General features: G+C 43.3%; 2 protein-coding genes across 3 annotated transcripts in view; both read right to left on the bottom strand.

The window, feature by feature from the left end:
* Positions 1-4,108, bottom strand: part of egln3 (egl-9 family hypoxia-inducible factor 3) — a 5,010-nt gene extending 902 nt beyond the window's left edge. Inside the window, exons 1-4 of one of the 2 annotated variants that reach the window (XM_041972831.1) lie at positions 2,612-4,108; positions 1,311-1,430; positions 1,036-1,172; positions 233-306 (exon numbers count right to left, since the gene is read on the bottom strand). In XM_041972831.1, the coding sequence (XP_041828765.1) occupies positions 233-306; positions 1,036-1,172; positions 1,311-1,430; positions 2,612-2,971 (691 nt within the window). In that variant the 5' untranslated portion in view covers positions 2,972-4,108. The remainder of the gene's footprint in view (positions 1-232; positions 307-1,035; positions 1,173-1,310; positions 1,431-2,611) is intronic. The other variant, XM_041972830.1, reaches the window with a different exon arrangement.
* A 2,562-nt stretch (positions 4,109-6,670) lies between these two features.
* On the bottom strand, positions 6,671-13,612 carry sptssa (serine palmitoyltransferase, small subunit A). Its single transcript, XM_041972524.1, has 2 exons — positions 13,416-13,612; positions 6,671-8,274 (listed from the first exon to the last, which is right to left on the bottom strand). The coding sequence occupies exons 1-2, from the start codon at positions 13,516-13,518 to the stop codon at positions 8,171-8,173; spliced, it is 207 nt and encodes a 68-aa protein (XP_041828458.1). The 5' UTR covers positions 13,519-13,612; the 3' UTR covers positions 6,671-8,170.
* Positions 13,613-15,491: the final 1,879 nt, after the last annotated feature.

Raw genomic sequence — 15,491 nt, 5'->3', positions numbered from 1 at the left:
ACATTTGAAAGGGTACAAAATTAGTCCATTTAAGCAGAGGGCTGATAATATTCAGGTTTTCCTCTGTAGACCCTACCAACAGTGGGTGGGTACGATGGATTATTAATGCAGCTGGTTGCAATAGTTCATCAGCAGTAGTTTGTTGAGTGGTCAACAAAACTAAAAAAAACATTCATTCATTTCATACCAATACATACAGAAAACTGTTGACAGCCGAACATGAAAAATGTACCTGCCAGGTCTCTGAAGCGTCTTTTGGCCTCAGCTCGCTCCTTGGAGTCAAAATACCAGACTGTGATGGCGTACCTGAAACGTGAGCAAAAATAAACCTCAGCTTTTATGTTGTGAATGATTTAAAATAAATCTAGACTACAACAGCTGGGCCTTCAGGCATGTTGGACACAAACATGTCTTCTTGTCTCAGATTGGTGAACCTCTGTTCATCTTTCCATCTGAGAGACTCTGCCTCTCTGAAATGCTCCTTTTATACCCAGTCGTGTTCCTGACCTGTTGCCAGGTAACCTGATTAGTTGCCACATATCTCTCCAGTTGGCTTTTTTTTGGTTCAGTCTACTTTTCCAGCCTTTTCTTGCTCCTGTTCCAATGTTGTACAGATGTGTTGCTGCCATCAGATTTAAAATGAGCTCACATGTTCCATGATTTCAATGAAATATCCTTGACAACAAGCAACACTGTGCATTACTGATTGATATTTGTGGCACCAGATAACCACATCATCCAACACCGCCAACATCCAACTTGTTATACAAGAAGCTAGCGTCATGTGAAAGTCACAGAGGAAGAGGAGAAAGAAGTTTGATGTGTCTTTGACCTGATTATTATTTTGTTATCAGTGTTTTAACAGATCTTAAGGCCCATGATGAACATAAACATATGATGGTGTGTTTGTTCGTGGAGATTTTCCTGCTCATCAAACTCATCAGATGTCCTTATGTGAGAACGATACTTAACCCAAGTCCAAAAAGAACAACCAGACCTGAACCATCATCAGCAGATTGGTTTCAGCTAAGTTACCTGGTAGCATAGGAGGGCTGCACCTCATGTGGGTTCCTTCGGTCAGACCAGAAGACAAGAAGCCTGTCGAATATTGGGCTGACGTCAGCCACGTAGGGTTTTCCTTCTGGAAAGATCCGGAGGACACCACCGTGTTCCTATCAGTAACAACACAAAGAGTATTTTTTCACAGCGAGTCCAACCATCTGACTGGAAACGACAGGATTTCTTTGACTGAAGAATTTTGCAGTAAAAGGTGAAAGAGCGACGGTGTGAGTCCAGGTTCCTGAACACACCTTGGGGTTCCACTTCTTGTTGAGGTAATAAATGCAGGTGATGCAGCGTCCGTCGCAGTTTGGGTTGTCCACATGTTTGACATAACCCGCCCCGTTTCCTGGGTAACATGCCACCATGGCCTAAAAAACATAGAAGAGGCACAGAGACAGCTTTCCTTTAGAAGTGGCTGAAGAAAGAGGGCGAAGCTGCTGTAAATGCATCACAGTGTAAACATGGAGCCATCTAAATCTCATTAGCTGGGTCACAGCAGGCCTCCTCATCTAGGGTCTCGTATTTGCTTCGTGCTGGTGCTTTCAGGTGGACTCTCCATTATATTATTGTTAAACACACAAAGTATAAATATGCTTTCTCTTTTGCTCTGTAGGTTGTTTATTACCCTGCAGATGGACCGACCTCCTTGCAGGGAACAAAACTCATAAATACATTAAATCAGTTGGTGTTTTGTAGAATTATTTCCACACTGTAGTTTTTCATTTTTGAATTTATAAAGTTTTATTCTTTTCTGCTTAAAAATAAAAATTAGAGTGCGCGATGTGTAACCAGCTACGAATTGATTGGTTTGAACTTGAGTATGGTGGTTTCTGGGCCACGCCCGTCTTCAGAAATTTGGATTTTTTTTTCATTCACGACGCTCTGGTTGACTAACTTCCTCATACCCATCCTTATCCCCAGTCATCTGACCTGCTGCCAGGTAACCTGGTTAGTTGTCCAATGCTCCTCCAGGTGTTCCTGGTTTGTACCAGGTACTTTTCTAGTTTTTTGTTGCTCCTGTTCCAACTTTTTCCAGACGTGTTGCTGCATCAGATTCATGATCTTTATAGTCATGATACAAGAAGAACGAAGTTTTGAGGTGACACTCAGCTTAAGCACGCAAATAAGTAAATAGAAATAATAGGCACACATAATTAAGAAAAATAAAGATATAAACGTATTAGAACATCTCTATATATACAGAAAATGAAAAAAAAAAATCACAATCTGCTCATGTTTTCCATCAAATGGTAAAAGGTCTGCGTTTGATCATGTGCTGGTTATCTCTGGCTTGATGGGGTTTAGAAATCATTGCATTCTGTTTTGTTTACATTTTACACAGCATCCTAACTTTATTTATTTGGAAAGAGGGTTGCGTGGAGAATCTGCCAGTAGTAAAACTGGTTGAACAGCTTTGTTTGACCCTTTTTAGAAGTAAGTAGTAGCACTTATTAAATATTTAGCATGAAGCAGGAGGGTGCTGAGCTCACTGACGTTCCCCACATGAAAAATCTAAATCTAAATATCTGCCCAGGTTGGCCCCTCTTACCTGGGACCTCTCCCGGATCGCTTTATTCTCCAGCTGGCTCGCGCACACAGAGATCAGCCTATCGATCAGGTTGAGCAGGAAGCTGATCGCCTCGCAGCCTCGTTCTGATCCGTTCACCCAGGCGATCTTGTCGCCGCGGATCTTCCTCCCGTTGATGCCCGGGACGGAGCCGGCCAGCCGGCCGTTCTGAAGCTTCTCAGAAAGGTGCATCTCCTTCACCTGATCCAGCACGGTGCTCCCGGCCAGATCCCCGAGGAATCCGTCCACATAGAAGAAACCGTGTGCCAGCAGGGCCGGGACCACCCGGTCCAAAGCCATCCGCTCCACGTCTGTGTAAGATACGTGCTCGATAAAAGGCATTTTAATGGTGACAACTTTAAAGCTCTCAGAAAAAGTGACTGATTTCACCAGTGGCCAGAAAAAAGTTCGGTTCAGTCAGCTTTCTGGGCCAGATACCGGTGACTCGCAGCCCCGAGACCTGAACTGGGTTCCTACAGCTGTGGGCTGATTCCGTGTCCGTGCTAATCAGCTGGTTTATCAGACCACAGTACAGTCAAGTCAGTCAGTGTGCGCATGCACACTTCCGGTAGGAAGGAAGGTTGCTCAGCTGGAAGTACAGACAGGCTGCAAGTCCACATGAAAACAGATCAGCTGATAGACAGAAAACATTAAAGTTTTAAAAGATGAAGCAGTCTGAGAGAGAAAGCTCTGCTGGGAATGTCTGGAACTACGAGAGCCTGGTCAAGAGAAGGACTTCACTTCTATCCTGGATTTAACAGGGAGCCGATGAATGAAGAACACGATTTCTCCTCAGCTGGAGGCTTTTCATGCCATATCTGGGACAGATGGACACCTGTCCAGGTGTACCTGCTGATTCCTGGGATAGGCTCCAGCTTCCCCGCACTGGACTTAGTCCTGAACTGGACTAAGTGGCACAGAAAACGGATGGACGCATGACTATATAGACGGAGTTTTATGTTAAAAGAAACTTTATCCCTTTCCGGTTACACGCGCAGCAACTTAACAGTGGAGGCTGCGCGCATGCGAGAGGTGTGGGACGTGCTGAATGTGATGTCCACGGTGAGGGCGACGGAACAGAAAGAGGGGAGGGGTCGGAGCCCCCAGTTGTGTTTCTGTTGCGTAACATTTTGATAAAAATTCTGTCCACGTGACTTCTCCAGGAAACGTTATTAAAATAAAATCGATGGCTGCTGACGTCAGGCTCCTCGTCATGTCATTGGCTACATATTTTTCGTATTTTAGCTCATTTTGTCCAAACTTTAAAAGCATGGTGGCGGCTTTTTACGTGCTCGCGCATGACAGCTTCGTGGGCCGCGTGCCTCCATGTTCCTTTCCAGCAGAAGTGAACAGTGGACGTGTACTTGCCCACGCGCAGCAGGGGACACTGAGCGACTGACACACGTGCAGACATTGTTTGGGTCATATTTGGCGGAAACACACAAAGTCATAAATAACCTCCAGAAACAGCAGCTGCCTTTCAGCGGGACATAAAAGATCAGAAAACAACAAAAGCTCCGTTTTTCTAGATGAAAAAATAGTTTTACAAAAAGCAAAAATTCAAAACAAGTTATGAATTAATTAGATCATTTTCCAAAAAGTTAGCTTTTTCTTAGTTAATTCATTTTTTAAAAGTTTTCAGAAAAAAGATTTTATAAAATAAAAAACTTCATTTTCTGAGTTAATGTGATAATTTTACAAGAAAATTATTTTAAACTAGATTATTTTTAAAGTTCTTTATTATAATTAATTAGATCATTTTACCAACAAAGTTTTTTTTCTAGTTTTTTTGTCTCAACAAGCTCATTTTACAAAATAAATGTAAAACAATGAAAACTAACAAAAAAGAGATTTAGTTGTTTTCTGAACAATTTTGCATTTTAAAAATGGTTTCATGAATTTGCATGTGATTCCATTTTGTTTTGTTATTTTATGCTGAATTCCAGCTTTTTGGTTGTTGCATAATGGTAGTGAGGTTTTACTGAGTGACTTTGTTACCTTAAAGCCAGCTTTTGCTGCAACATTCATGCCCTTTAGAAAATGAAAGGCCTTCAGGCCGGCTGCGCTGCGGCTGCAGGCAGGAGGCTGCAGCCTCTTGGACCCGGCTCTGGAGGGAGGCCAGCAGACTGATGGAAGTGAACACGTTGCTCATGTGGCGACATGTAAAACATCTAAAAATCTAAAATCAAATTTAAAATGTGTGTTCTTACACACACTGACAGCATAATAAAACGAAGTTACTTCGGAGTTGAGTTCATGTGGTTTTTTTCAATGAACTAAAATGATTAGAAATAAATTTTAATCAGTTAAAACCTACAAAACAAACTGATAAATTCTCGTAGCAAAGCCTCTAAAAGTGGTTTTAGTGGTGTGATTGGTTCGTTTATGTCATGAAGCATAAACTGCTCAGTTTCACCTCCTACAAGCTGCCATCCACACGTTCAGTAACCCAAAGTCTGGACACACTTTCCCACTGGATTTAATGGGAAAGTGTGTCCGGACCTCTGACTGGTGCTGCAGACGTCACATACTGGGTTGTTTTCACCTGGGCACGTGCACTGCCACCGCAGAATAGTTTTTGTAACGTTTAGATATAAACTTCTCAGAAGAAGTCAGGGAAATTTACAGAAAGTGTAAAAACCTGATGCTGTGCTGACTTTATATCATGAATGTGGAACACGGAAGTAGAATCATGTGACGAGAATTCATCTCAAACTATTTACTCATACAAAAGTTAAAAACAACTAAATGTCAGTGTGTCAGTAACATGGCGCGTTAGGTGTGGTCTGGGTCTGATGATGTCTAAAACGATGAAGAGGACTGTTTAGATAAAAGATGTCACTGAAAAACAACATTTAGTGGTTGATTCATGGCTCAGACAGCTGTGGTGTTTTCCTCCGGTTTATCATCTTCTTAGAGAACAGCATGTTGAGTAAAAAAGTCCAGTAACACTGGACATCTAAAACCTGCAGGCCAGCCGCCCTGCAGTGGCCAGGAACCAGAGCTGCAGACTCCTGCTCTAAACCAACATTAAAAAAGAAAAAACATCAATGCACAATCCTAAATCCTAATCAGCTTCTACTCCACCTGGCAGCTCCGCATGTAAGAGACAGAAGTGACTGAGACAGCAGGGAACACGAAGAGCTGTTGGAGGAGTTTGTGGGTGGGTGTGGGTGGTGTCAGAGGGTAGATTCTTCACTTCATGACCTTGGCGGCACACAGCCAAGCTTCCCTCACAGGGTCTGTGCCTGCTCGGGCATTTTCTCAGCTCTGGCTTGGTCACGTACACCTCCGGATACTTCCTGCTGAGAGAATACCACCGGTTTGTTTTCTAGTCTCACAGGATTTCTGTTTGGGGGCTCTGATCAAGTTTCCCTGAAGCAGCTGTTCAGGGTTTCTCAGCTCGGGGTTTAGGATGTGAGGGTAACTTGTTTTGTAGATGTTGGGATGATTTAAACAGGATGAATTAGCTGACTTCTGCACCATTCCCATCGCATCTCAGAGCTCTGACATAGTCGGGAATGGGTTCGGTGATGCGGTCCTTAACTGCTCCAGATTTAGTATGATTTTCATCAACAGATCAGGTGCTGAAACGGAGGCATCTTACCACTTCACGGAAAATACGAGCCGACTGTGAATCTGACGGCAACACGTCTAATTTCCAGTTCTTGGGGTTATCACGCGATTTTCTGTCTTTTATTGTTTACGATATGCAGGACCATGAAAGGTCATCGAGTTCACTCCCACGTAAACATGCTTTTATCTTGTTTTGTGGGATACTGATTCACTTCCTTCTCTCTCCCTGTTCATTGTTTAGCTGCTGGGTTAGGGTTAAACCATTATTCAACACCTTGTGTCCACGTTGCATTAATGATGACATCTGCAATGTCTTGTTTGTTTCTATGACAACAGTATCTGCGTCGCCCGCATCCCCACTGCAACCACTGTAGATGATAAAATGCTGCGGTAGTAAGTGTGGAACATATTTAATAACAAAGCTGATTCTGTCTATTTCTGCTTAACGATGGTTCAAACTAAAGCTACAGTCCAAATATCAGTTTATTGGTTCCGGCTGTACAGTATTACAATAAGCTTGCAATGAGAACATTTCTTTATGCTGACTTAAAAACTTTTAAAAATACATATATAGGATCTTATACACACCATAGAGGAAAAGTATCTCGTTTTGTGGGAAAAAAAGACAATCAGATGTTTCAAAGGGAAAACGGTCACAGGAGCACGTAGGAGGAGAAACTTCTTCAGCCTGCATCACAGGGACACTGGAGAAAACCTGCAAGACATTGTTCCACCAGAATAAAAAGAAAGATCTAATAAATCAACTCAGTTTAGAAGATTTTTCTGCAGTTTCCAGTTTGCGAAAAGCTTTTTTGTCCAGAGCACGTGGTGGTGACGGTAGCGACAGCCCGGACGTAGTTCACTGCTGCAGATTACCGGAGCGGCGTTTTACTCGCTGAAAACACAGATGACTTAAATAACAGAGCTGATGCTTTATTTCTGTTCACCTTCCACCATCAAGCCCTGAACGGCTTTATTTTACAAACTGAACTGGTGCAGCTTTCTGATCGTTTTAACACCAGAGAAGAAGATTTTCTGTTGACGGGGCTGCTTCAGCACCATTCCAGCAGACTTTCCAACCGGTCTGCAGCCTCGGCTACTCGTCAGACAGACAGAAAACAGGAAATAAACATTAGAAATAATCCACATCCTCCATTAGAAGAAGGTCTTTTCTTGGAGGGGACAAATCCTCAGTACAGAAGGTGTCCTTTAAAAGAACAGCTTTCAGTCAACATGGGTGCAGCCACCGCTTGGTCCAAAGGAAGCTTCCGGATGTGACTTAAAGCCCTGATAGTTGTTTCATGAAGACGCTGAGTTAAACTGACCCTGTATGTACCGCATGTTAGAATATACACACTACCAGTCCAAAGTCTGGACACCTCCCCAATAAATCCACTGGGTAAGCGTGTCCATACTTTTAACAGGTACAGTATATATATGTATATATTTATTTAATAAGAAATTAGCAGTGCTACTCAGAAGCCATGATGATGACAGACACGTAGCTACAGTGGCTGCTGTCAGAGCAGTGAGCTGGGAGCTATGGTAGATCTGATTCCACTCATTCATATCTGGCTCTTTAAATAGATGACAGGACTAAAAGAAAGAATTCTGACCATCAGCCAGTTTCTCCATCACACAACTAAAACTGCTGGATGATGGTTTGATGTGTAAAAGGAAAAAAAATGGAAAAGAAATCTTAATGACTCATCCAAATAACTACAGTAAGGTGCACTTGAGTTAAGTGAAACACTGCTGACGATCCCATGATGGAAACCCGTCTCCTGCCTTCATGTGTTCCCTCGCGGTGTCCAGCACATTCACAGCTTTCATCTTTGGAAAGGATCATCAGTTACATCCCAACCGATGATCAAACAAGCCCACTTCAACCCCAGGAGACAGCAGGTAGGAATCAGGATGGTAGACGGACAGAAAGACAAGCCAGCGGAGGGGTTGGGTCACTTCTCATTCGACAACCTCGAAATAGTGCAAGATAGCCATGATGTGCTGCGGCATGAAGACGTAGCCGGTGTAGACAGCCATGCCGGCCACAGAGATCAGCAGGGAGTCTGAGAGGAAAACGTTAAGGACAAACTTAAAATGTAAAACATTCAATTCTGACTGAAGGAGGCCAAGAAAAGCAGTTCAGAACTGAAGCCTGGAACAATGACTGCTTGTCTCTCCAGGCCTGTTAATGAAACAAATCCAGATCCAACTACATTCAGTTACCGATCCTGTTATCAGTTCAGCTGAACTAATTATTACACAGGTTCAATGTTTTACCCAAACTATGTGTGTTTGCATCAGTATTTTCAAAACCAGCCTGAACTTTCCCTGGATAAGAACAGTCTACTATGACTCAACTGTGCATCAAACTAGAGGGCCGAACTGCGGAAATAAAAACAGAATTCAATGATTTATAAATCTCATGAAGTCATATCTTATTCTCACTAGAAGATCACCAACACATCAGAGGATGAAACGGAGACGTTTCACCATGAGATGAAAATATGAGCTGATAGTGAATCTGATGGAAAAAGTTGGAACAGGAGCAACAAAAGGCTGGAACAGTACCTGGTACAAACCAGAAACACCTGGAGGAGCATTTAACAACTAACCAGGTTACCTGGCAGCAGGTCAGTAACATGACTGGTATAAAAGGAGCATTTCAGAGAGGCAGAGTCTCTCAGATGGAAAGATGGACAGAGCTTCACCAATCTGAGACAAACTGGATCTAAAACTGGAACAATTTCAGAAAAATGTTCCGCAGACTTTGAAGATCCTCCATCTACAGTGTAGAATATCATCAGAAGATTGAGAGAATCAGGAGGAATCTCTGTGTGCATGGGACAAGGCTGGATGTTGGTGATCTGCATTAAAAGCAGACATGATTCTTTACTGGAAACCACTGCATGGACTCAGGAAGACTTCCAGAAACCACTGTCTGTGAACACAGTTCATCCTGAAACCCACAAATGCAGGTTAAAGCTCCATCATGCAGAGAAGAAGCCAGATGTGGACAGGATCCAGAACCAGCTTCTTCCGTCTTCTCTGGACCAAAGCTCATTAAAATGATCTGAGGCAAAGTGGAAACCTGGATGAAGATGTGAACTAGTTTGTGGAAACATGGACGTCGTGTCCTGCAGACTAAAGAGGAGAGGGAGCATCCAGCTTGTTATCAGTGGACAGGTGAAAAGCTGCATCTCTGATGGGATGGAGCTGCATTAGTACCTGTGGCGTGGGCAGCTTCCACATCTGTGAAGCTCCATCAATGCTGAAAAGTACATGAAGGTTTTAGAGCAACATCTGCTCCCATCCAGACAACGTCTCTTTCAGAGAAGACCTTTCAGATTTCAGCAAGACGATGCTGAACCACATCCTGCATCCATCACAGCAGCATGGCTTCACAGGAGAAGAGTCCAGCTGCTGAACTGGCCTGCCTGCAGTCCAGACCTTTCACCAGTACACAACATCTGGAGCATCATGGAAGCAGAAATCCAGCAACCAAGGTCCAGGACTGTAGATCAGCTAGAATCCTGCATCAGATCAGAATGGGACAACATTCCTCTCCTAAAACTCCAGCAACTGGTCTCCTCACTTCCCAGATGTTTCCAGACATGTTAGAAAAAGAGATGCTACACCATGCTGAACATTAGCCTGGAACTACTTTTTACACCTTGCTTAACATCACCCTGGAACTACTTTTTACACCATGCTGAACACCACCCTGGAACTACTTTTTACACCGTGCTGAACACCACCCTGGAACTCCTTTTAAACCGTGCTGAACACCACCCTGGAACCACTTTTTACACCGTGCTGAACACCACCCTGGAACTACTTTTTACACCGTGCTGAACACCACCCTGGAACTACTTTTTACACCTTGCTGAACATCACCCTGGAACTACTTTTTACACCATGCTGAACACCACCCTGGAACCACTTTTTACACCATGCTGAACACCACCCTGGAACTACTTTTTACACCGTGCTGAACACCATCCTGGAACTACTTTTTACACCGTGCTGAACACCACCCTGGAACTACTTTTTACACCGTGCTGAACACCACCCTGGAACTACTTTTTACACCACGCTGAACATCACCCTGGAACTACTTTTTACACCGTGCTGAACATCACCCTGGAACTACTTTTAAACCGTGCTGAACACCACCCTGGAACCACTTTTTACACCATGCTGAACACCACCCTGGAACTACTTTTTACACCATGCTGAACATCACCCTGGAACTACTTTTTACACCGTGCTGAACACCACCCTGGAACTACTTTTTACACCGTGCTGAACACCACCCTGGAACTCCTTTTAAACCGTGCTGAACACCACCCTGGAACCACTTTTTACACCATGCTGAACACCACCCTGGAACTACTTTTTACACCGTGCTGAACACCATCCTGGAACTACTTTTTACACCGTGCTGAACACCACCCTGGAACTACTTTTTACACCGTGCTGAACACCACCCTGGAACTACTTTTTACACCACGCTGAACATCACCCTGGAACTACTTTTTACACCGTGCTGAACACCATCCTGGAACTACTTTTTACACCGTGCTGAACATCACCCTGGAACTACTTTTTACACCACGCTGAACATCACCCTGGAACTACTTTTTACACCGTGCCGAACATCACCCTGGAACTACTTTTTACACCGTGCTGAACATCACCCTGGAACTACTTTTTACGCCATGCTGAACACCACCCTGGAACTACTTTTTATACCACGCTGAACATCACCCTGGAACTACTTTTTACACCGTGCTGAACACCACCCTGGAACTACTTTTTACACCTTGCTGAACATCACCCTGGAACTACTTTTTACACCATGCTGAACATCACCCTGGAACTACTTTTTACGCCATGCTGAACACCACCCTGGAACTACTTTTTACACCACGCTGAACATCACCCTGGAACTACTTTTTACACCGTGCTGAACACCACCCTGGAACTACTTTTTACACCGTGCTGAACACCACCCTGGAACTACTTTTTACACCATGCTGAACATCACCCTGGAACCACTTTTTACACCATGCTGAACACCACCCTGGAACTACTTTTTACACCGTGCTGAACACCATCCTGGAACTACTTTTTACACCGTGCTGAACACCACCCTGGAACTACTTTTTACACCGTGCTGAACATCACCCTGGAACTACTTTTTACACCATGCTGAACATCACCCTGGAACTACTTTTTACACCGTGCTGAACACCACCCTGGAACTACTTTTTACACCGTGCTGAACATCACCCTGGAACTACTTTTTACACCATGCTGAACACCACCCTGGAACTACTTTTTACACCGTGCTGAACATCACCCTGGAACCACTTTTTACACCATGCTGAACACCACCCTGGAACTACTTTTTACACCGTGCTGAACACCATCCTGGAACTACTTTTTACACCGTGCTGAACACCACCCTGGAACTACTTTTTACACCACGCTGAACATCACCCTGGAACTACTTTTTACACCGTGCTGAACACCATCCTGGAACTACTTTTTACACCGTGCTGAACATCACCCTGGAACTACTTTTTACACCACGCTAAACATCACCCTGGAACTACTTTTTACACCGTGCTAAACATCCCCCTGGAACTACTTTTTACACCGCGCTGAACATCCCCCTGGAACTACTTTTTACACCGCGCTGAACATCGCCCTGGAACTACTTTTTACACCGCGCTGAACATCACCCTGGAACTACTTTTTACACCGTGCTGAACATCACCCTGGAACTACTTTTTACACCATGCTGAACATCACCCTGGAACTACTTTTTACACCATGCTGAACACCACCCTGGAACTACTTTTTACACCATGCTGAACACCACCCTGGAACTACTTTTTACACCGTGCTGAACACCACCCTGGAACTACTTTTTACACCATGCTGAACATCACCCTGGAACTACTTTTTACACCATGCCGAACATCACCCTGGAACTACTTTTTACACCATGCTGAACACCACCCTGGAACTACTTTTTACACCATGCTGAACATTACCCCGGAACTAATTTTTACACCGGTAAAGGGGGCGTGTCCACATGAAGTCGCATCCAGGCCCGCTTTATTTTCATGAATATCATGTGACCTAAGGCAAACGAGGGCCCGTTTTTCCTAAATCACGTGAGTGCCTCCTTGTGTGATTGGAGCTGCTGAAAAAGCTGCAGGAAACGCAGGAAATGTTCTATGACAGCGAGGCAATGTGGTGGAGCAGCCTAAAAGACTGAAGACAGCAGCAGTTTGGGAACATTTTGATAAGAGCTTACTTTAATCTGCTCAAAGACAGACAGGCAGACAGAGGTGTAGCATGCCACACGTATTAATTTATTCTACTCAGAAAGCATTCTTTTCTGCATATCTGAGCTATTGTTCAAGGTGAAGTGGGGGCTGTGCCTGAGAGAGCTGCCTTCCAGCAATAACTGTAGCAATTACCACCATGCCACCATGACAATGAACCACAGCCATATCCCAGGCCATGTTAAATACCCCAGTCTGTTTAGAGAAAATATATTACTTTATTCATATATTTATAGATTAATTTACAATACAGTTGCATCACTATGTTTACATATCCCTATCAGTTCCAGAGTCAGAAGCAGACACGGAGAAGCTGCATTCAGCTTCTATGCTCCACATGTCTGGAACAAACTCCCAGAAAGCCTCAGATCAGCTGAAACACTCAGTTTATTTAGATCCAGGTTAAAGACCCACCTGTTCTCTGCTGCATGGACTAGTTTTTATTTAGAGTCCAGATCTGGATCTGGTTCTTTTAAGCTGTTAATAATTTTTCATCTAATGTTCGTCTTTCTTTATCTTTTATTTTAAACTGTAAATGCTGCTTATCTTTTGCTGTGTGATGACGTTTTAAAGTCTCTGTACGGTACTGTGCTACAAATAAACTTGCCTTCCTTCGGTGATGTTTGACTGTCAGTTTGATCAGTTTTAACGAACACAGGGACCAACTTATTCATACACCATATCTTTGTAAAATAACCAACAAAACAAAACTTGAAGCATCTTTTAAAGACAGTTTAAAAGTCAGCCGTGTTTACTGATAAGGGCTAAAGTGAACTACACCCTGAATTAGCATGTTAGCTGAAAAGCTACGCCGCCTCCAGCCCCGCTGACACGGTAAAGGATACTGAACACCGTCCTCTCCCAGGGCTCCAGCATGTACAGCGCCGTCACCAGCAGGTACTGGTAGTAAAACCAGGACAGCTGCTTCCAACAGTCCGCCAACGCCATGATCCCAGATTATAAACCCGATGGAGCTTTCCCGACCCGATGAGTTTATCTGAATTCGTCAGTATGTTCCGGTAGCTCGTGAGGTTTGCTGAGGTGGTTAGCTCTCAGCCAATCACAAGTCCGTTTACGAGCGCACAGCTCTGACGCAGCTTACCAGGAAGTTCCAACTTCCCGGTTCCACAATGAGCCTCAGAAGTTTCACTCATTGGAAGAAGAATATGAAGTTATTTGCAAATTCTCAGACGATGGTGGAGAATGAGCTACCCGGTGTTTACTGCTGGGAAATTGTGTTTTAATTTAAATGCTTTTCATTCTCTCTGTGTATTTTCATTTATACATTTACTTTGAATAATGTTATACTTCATTAAGAGAAAGATAATTCTTTATCATTTGTTCGTCACAAGTTCTAAAGTAATATTTGATTAATAATAACTGACTGTTCAATCTGTGAGTTTTTGGGCTTGCCATTAAATTCTGCAATGATAATGTGTCTTTGTTTTGATTGTATATGTTAATAAAGTCTGGCGTTTTAAAAAAAATACCTCTACGCGTCATTATTGGGTGAATTTTTCCTCTAAATCTAGCAATCGATTACTTTATATATATATATATATATATATATATATGACACATTTTGGAATTCAACTTTGTTTTCTAAAACATTGACAGAAAAATCTAATGAATAATTATCAGAATTTTTAACTCCTGCAGAAAAGGGTTGCATTTGCAGTTTCTGGCAACACCTTCACACTGTTGGAGCCACCATCACCAGGGTCAGCAACACAAATGCCAGAAGATGCTGATCCATTACAGGCAAACTGTAGGCTTGGCATATCCCGTCTACCAGCTTCCACATGAATCCCTTTACGCCTGAGAGGGTGAAGGCACCAGTGCAGCAGCACCAGATGACAACAACAATGATGAAGAGACAGTCTCTCTGGATTCAAGAAGTCCTGAGATATAATGTCAAGCTTGTGAAAAACTAATTCAGTCTACCATGGTGAGATGTCACCATGTGGTGTCCATTTAAAATATCCTGTTTGCAACAGGTGAAAGCCAGCCTGGCGACTTAGTGAGCATTAATGGAAGCACAGTCCAATCATACAAAACTCTCCTTGTGTTAACTGTTATGTCTCCACAGAACCTACAAGCTATCAGACAGCTCTGTGCCACCCATCTGTAGCAACAAATACAACAGGCAGATCCGGATATTAAATATAAGAGAAACAGATAGAGGACCTCTTGGTGGAGTCTGAATTAAAAAGGAGGACACCGAGAAAAATGGACCCTGAAATAAGAAAACTCGAGTGGGAGATGAGTTATGCACACTGTATGCTGACGGTAACACAAACACAGTGTATTAATCATTATTCTCTGTTCCTTCTCAGCTTCAAGTAGATGAAAGATGAATAAATGTAAAAGGTGAAATGAAATTCTGGTGGTGTCTGCTTGTTTAACGTATGCACTGTCAGGGTTATAAGAGACACTAAACATTACATCACACGGTGGAAGTGCCATCGGCTATCTGACCAAAGTGGTTGGAAGTCACACACCAAAGACTGGCCATTTAATTAGGGCTAAAATAAAAGCACATAATATTACTGACACACAATTTCTCAGATACAGTATATCAAAACACATTATGGTAAAAACAGGTGTGGTTGGGAGTTCAAACAGGGAACTTGAATGTATCATCTATTCAGTAAGGTACATCAAGATTACCATCTGCAGCTCGTGAGGGCACAAAGGTATTCCTGTTACGTGTCAAGTGATTTATTAGCCTCTTTGATGGCCCAAAATGGTTTGTTCCTTCTTGCTCTAGCCCATCCGTGCAAGGTGTTGCAAATGAAGAAGCATTTCAGGCAGTAGAGGGACAGGCAGGACCCAATGGCCTTCCCTGGTGACCACTGCTGGATCCCAGGAACCAAAGCAACGTAACTCAGAGACATCTACCGAGTGTCCAGCGCAGCTCA

Source organism: Melanotaenia boesemani, chromosome 20, assembly GCF_017639745.1.
Source record: "Melanotaenia boesemani isolate fMelBoe1 chromosome 20, fMelBoe1.pri, whole genome shotgun sequence".
NCBI lineage: Eukaryota > Metazoa > Chordata > Actinopteri > Atheriniformes > Melanotaeniidae > Melanotaenia > Melanotaenia boesemani.
The sequence above is the reverse complement of the archived record's forward strand: the minus strand, read 5'-3'. Positions and strand labels throughout refer to the sequence as shown.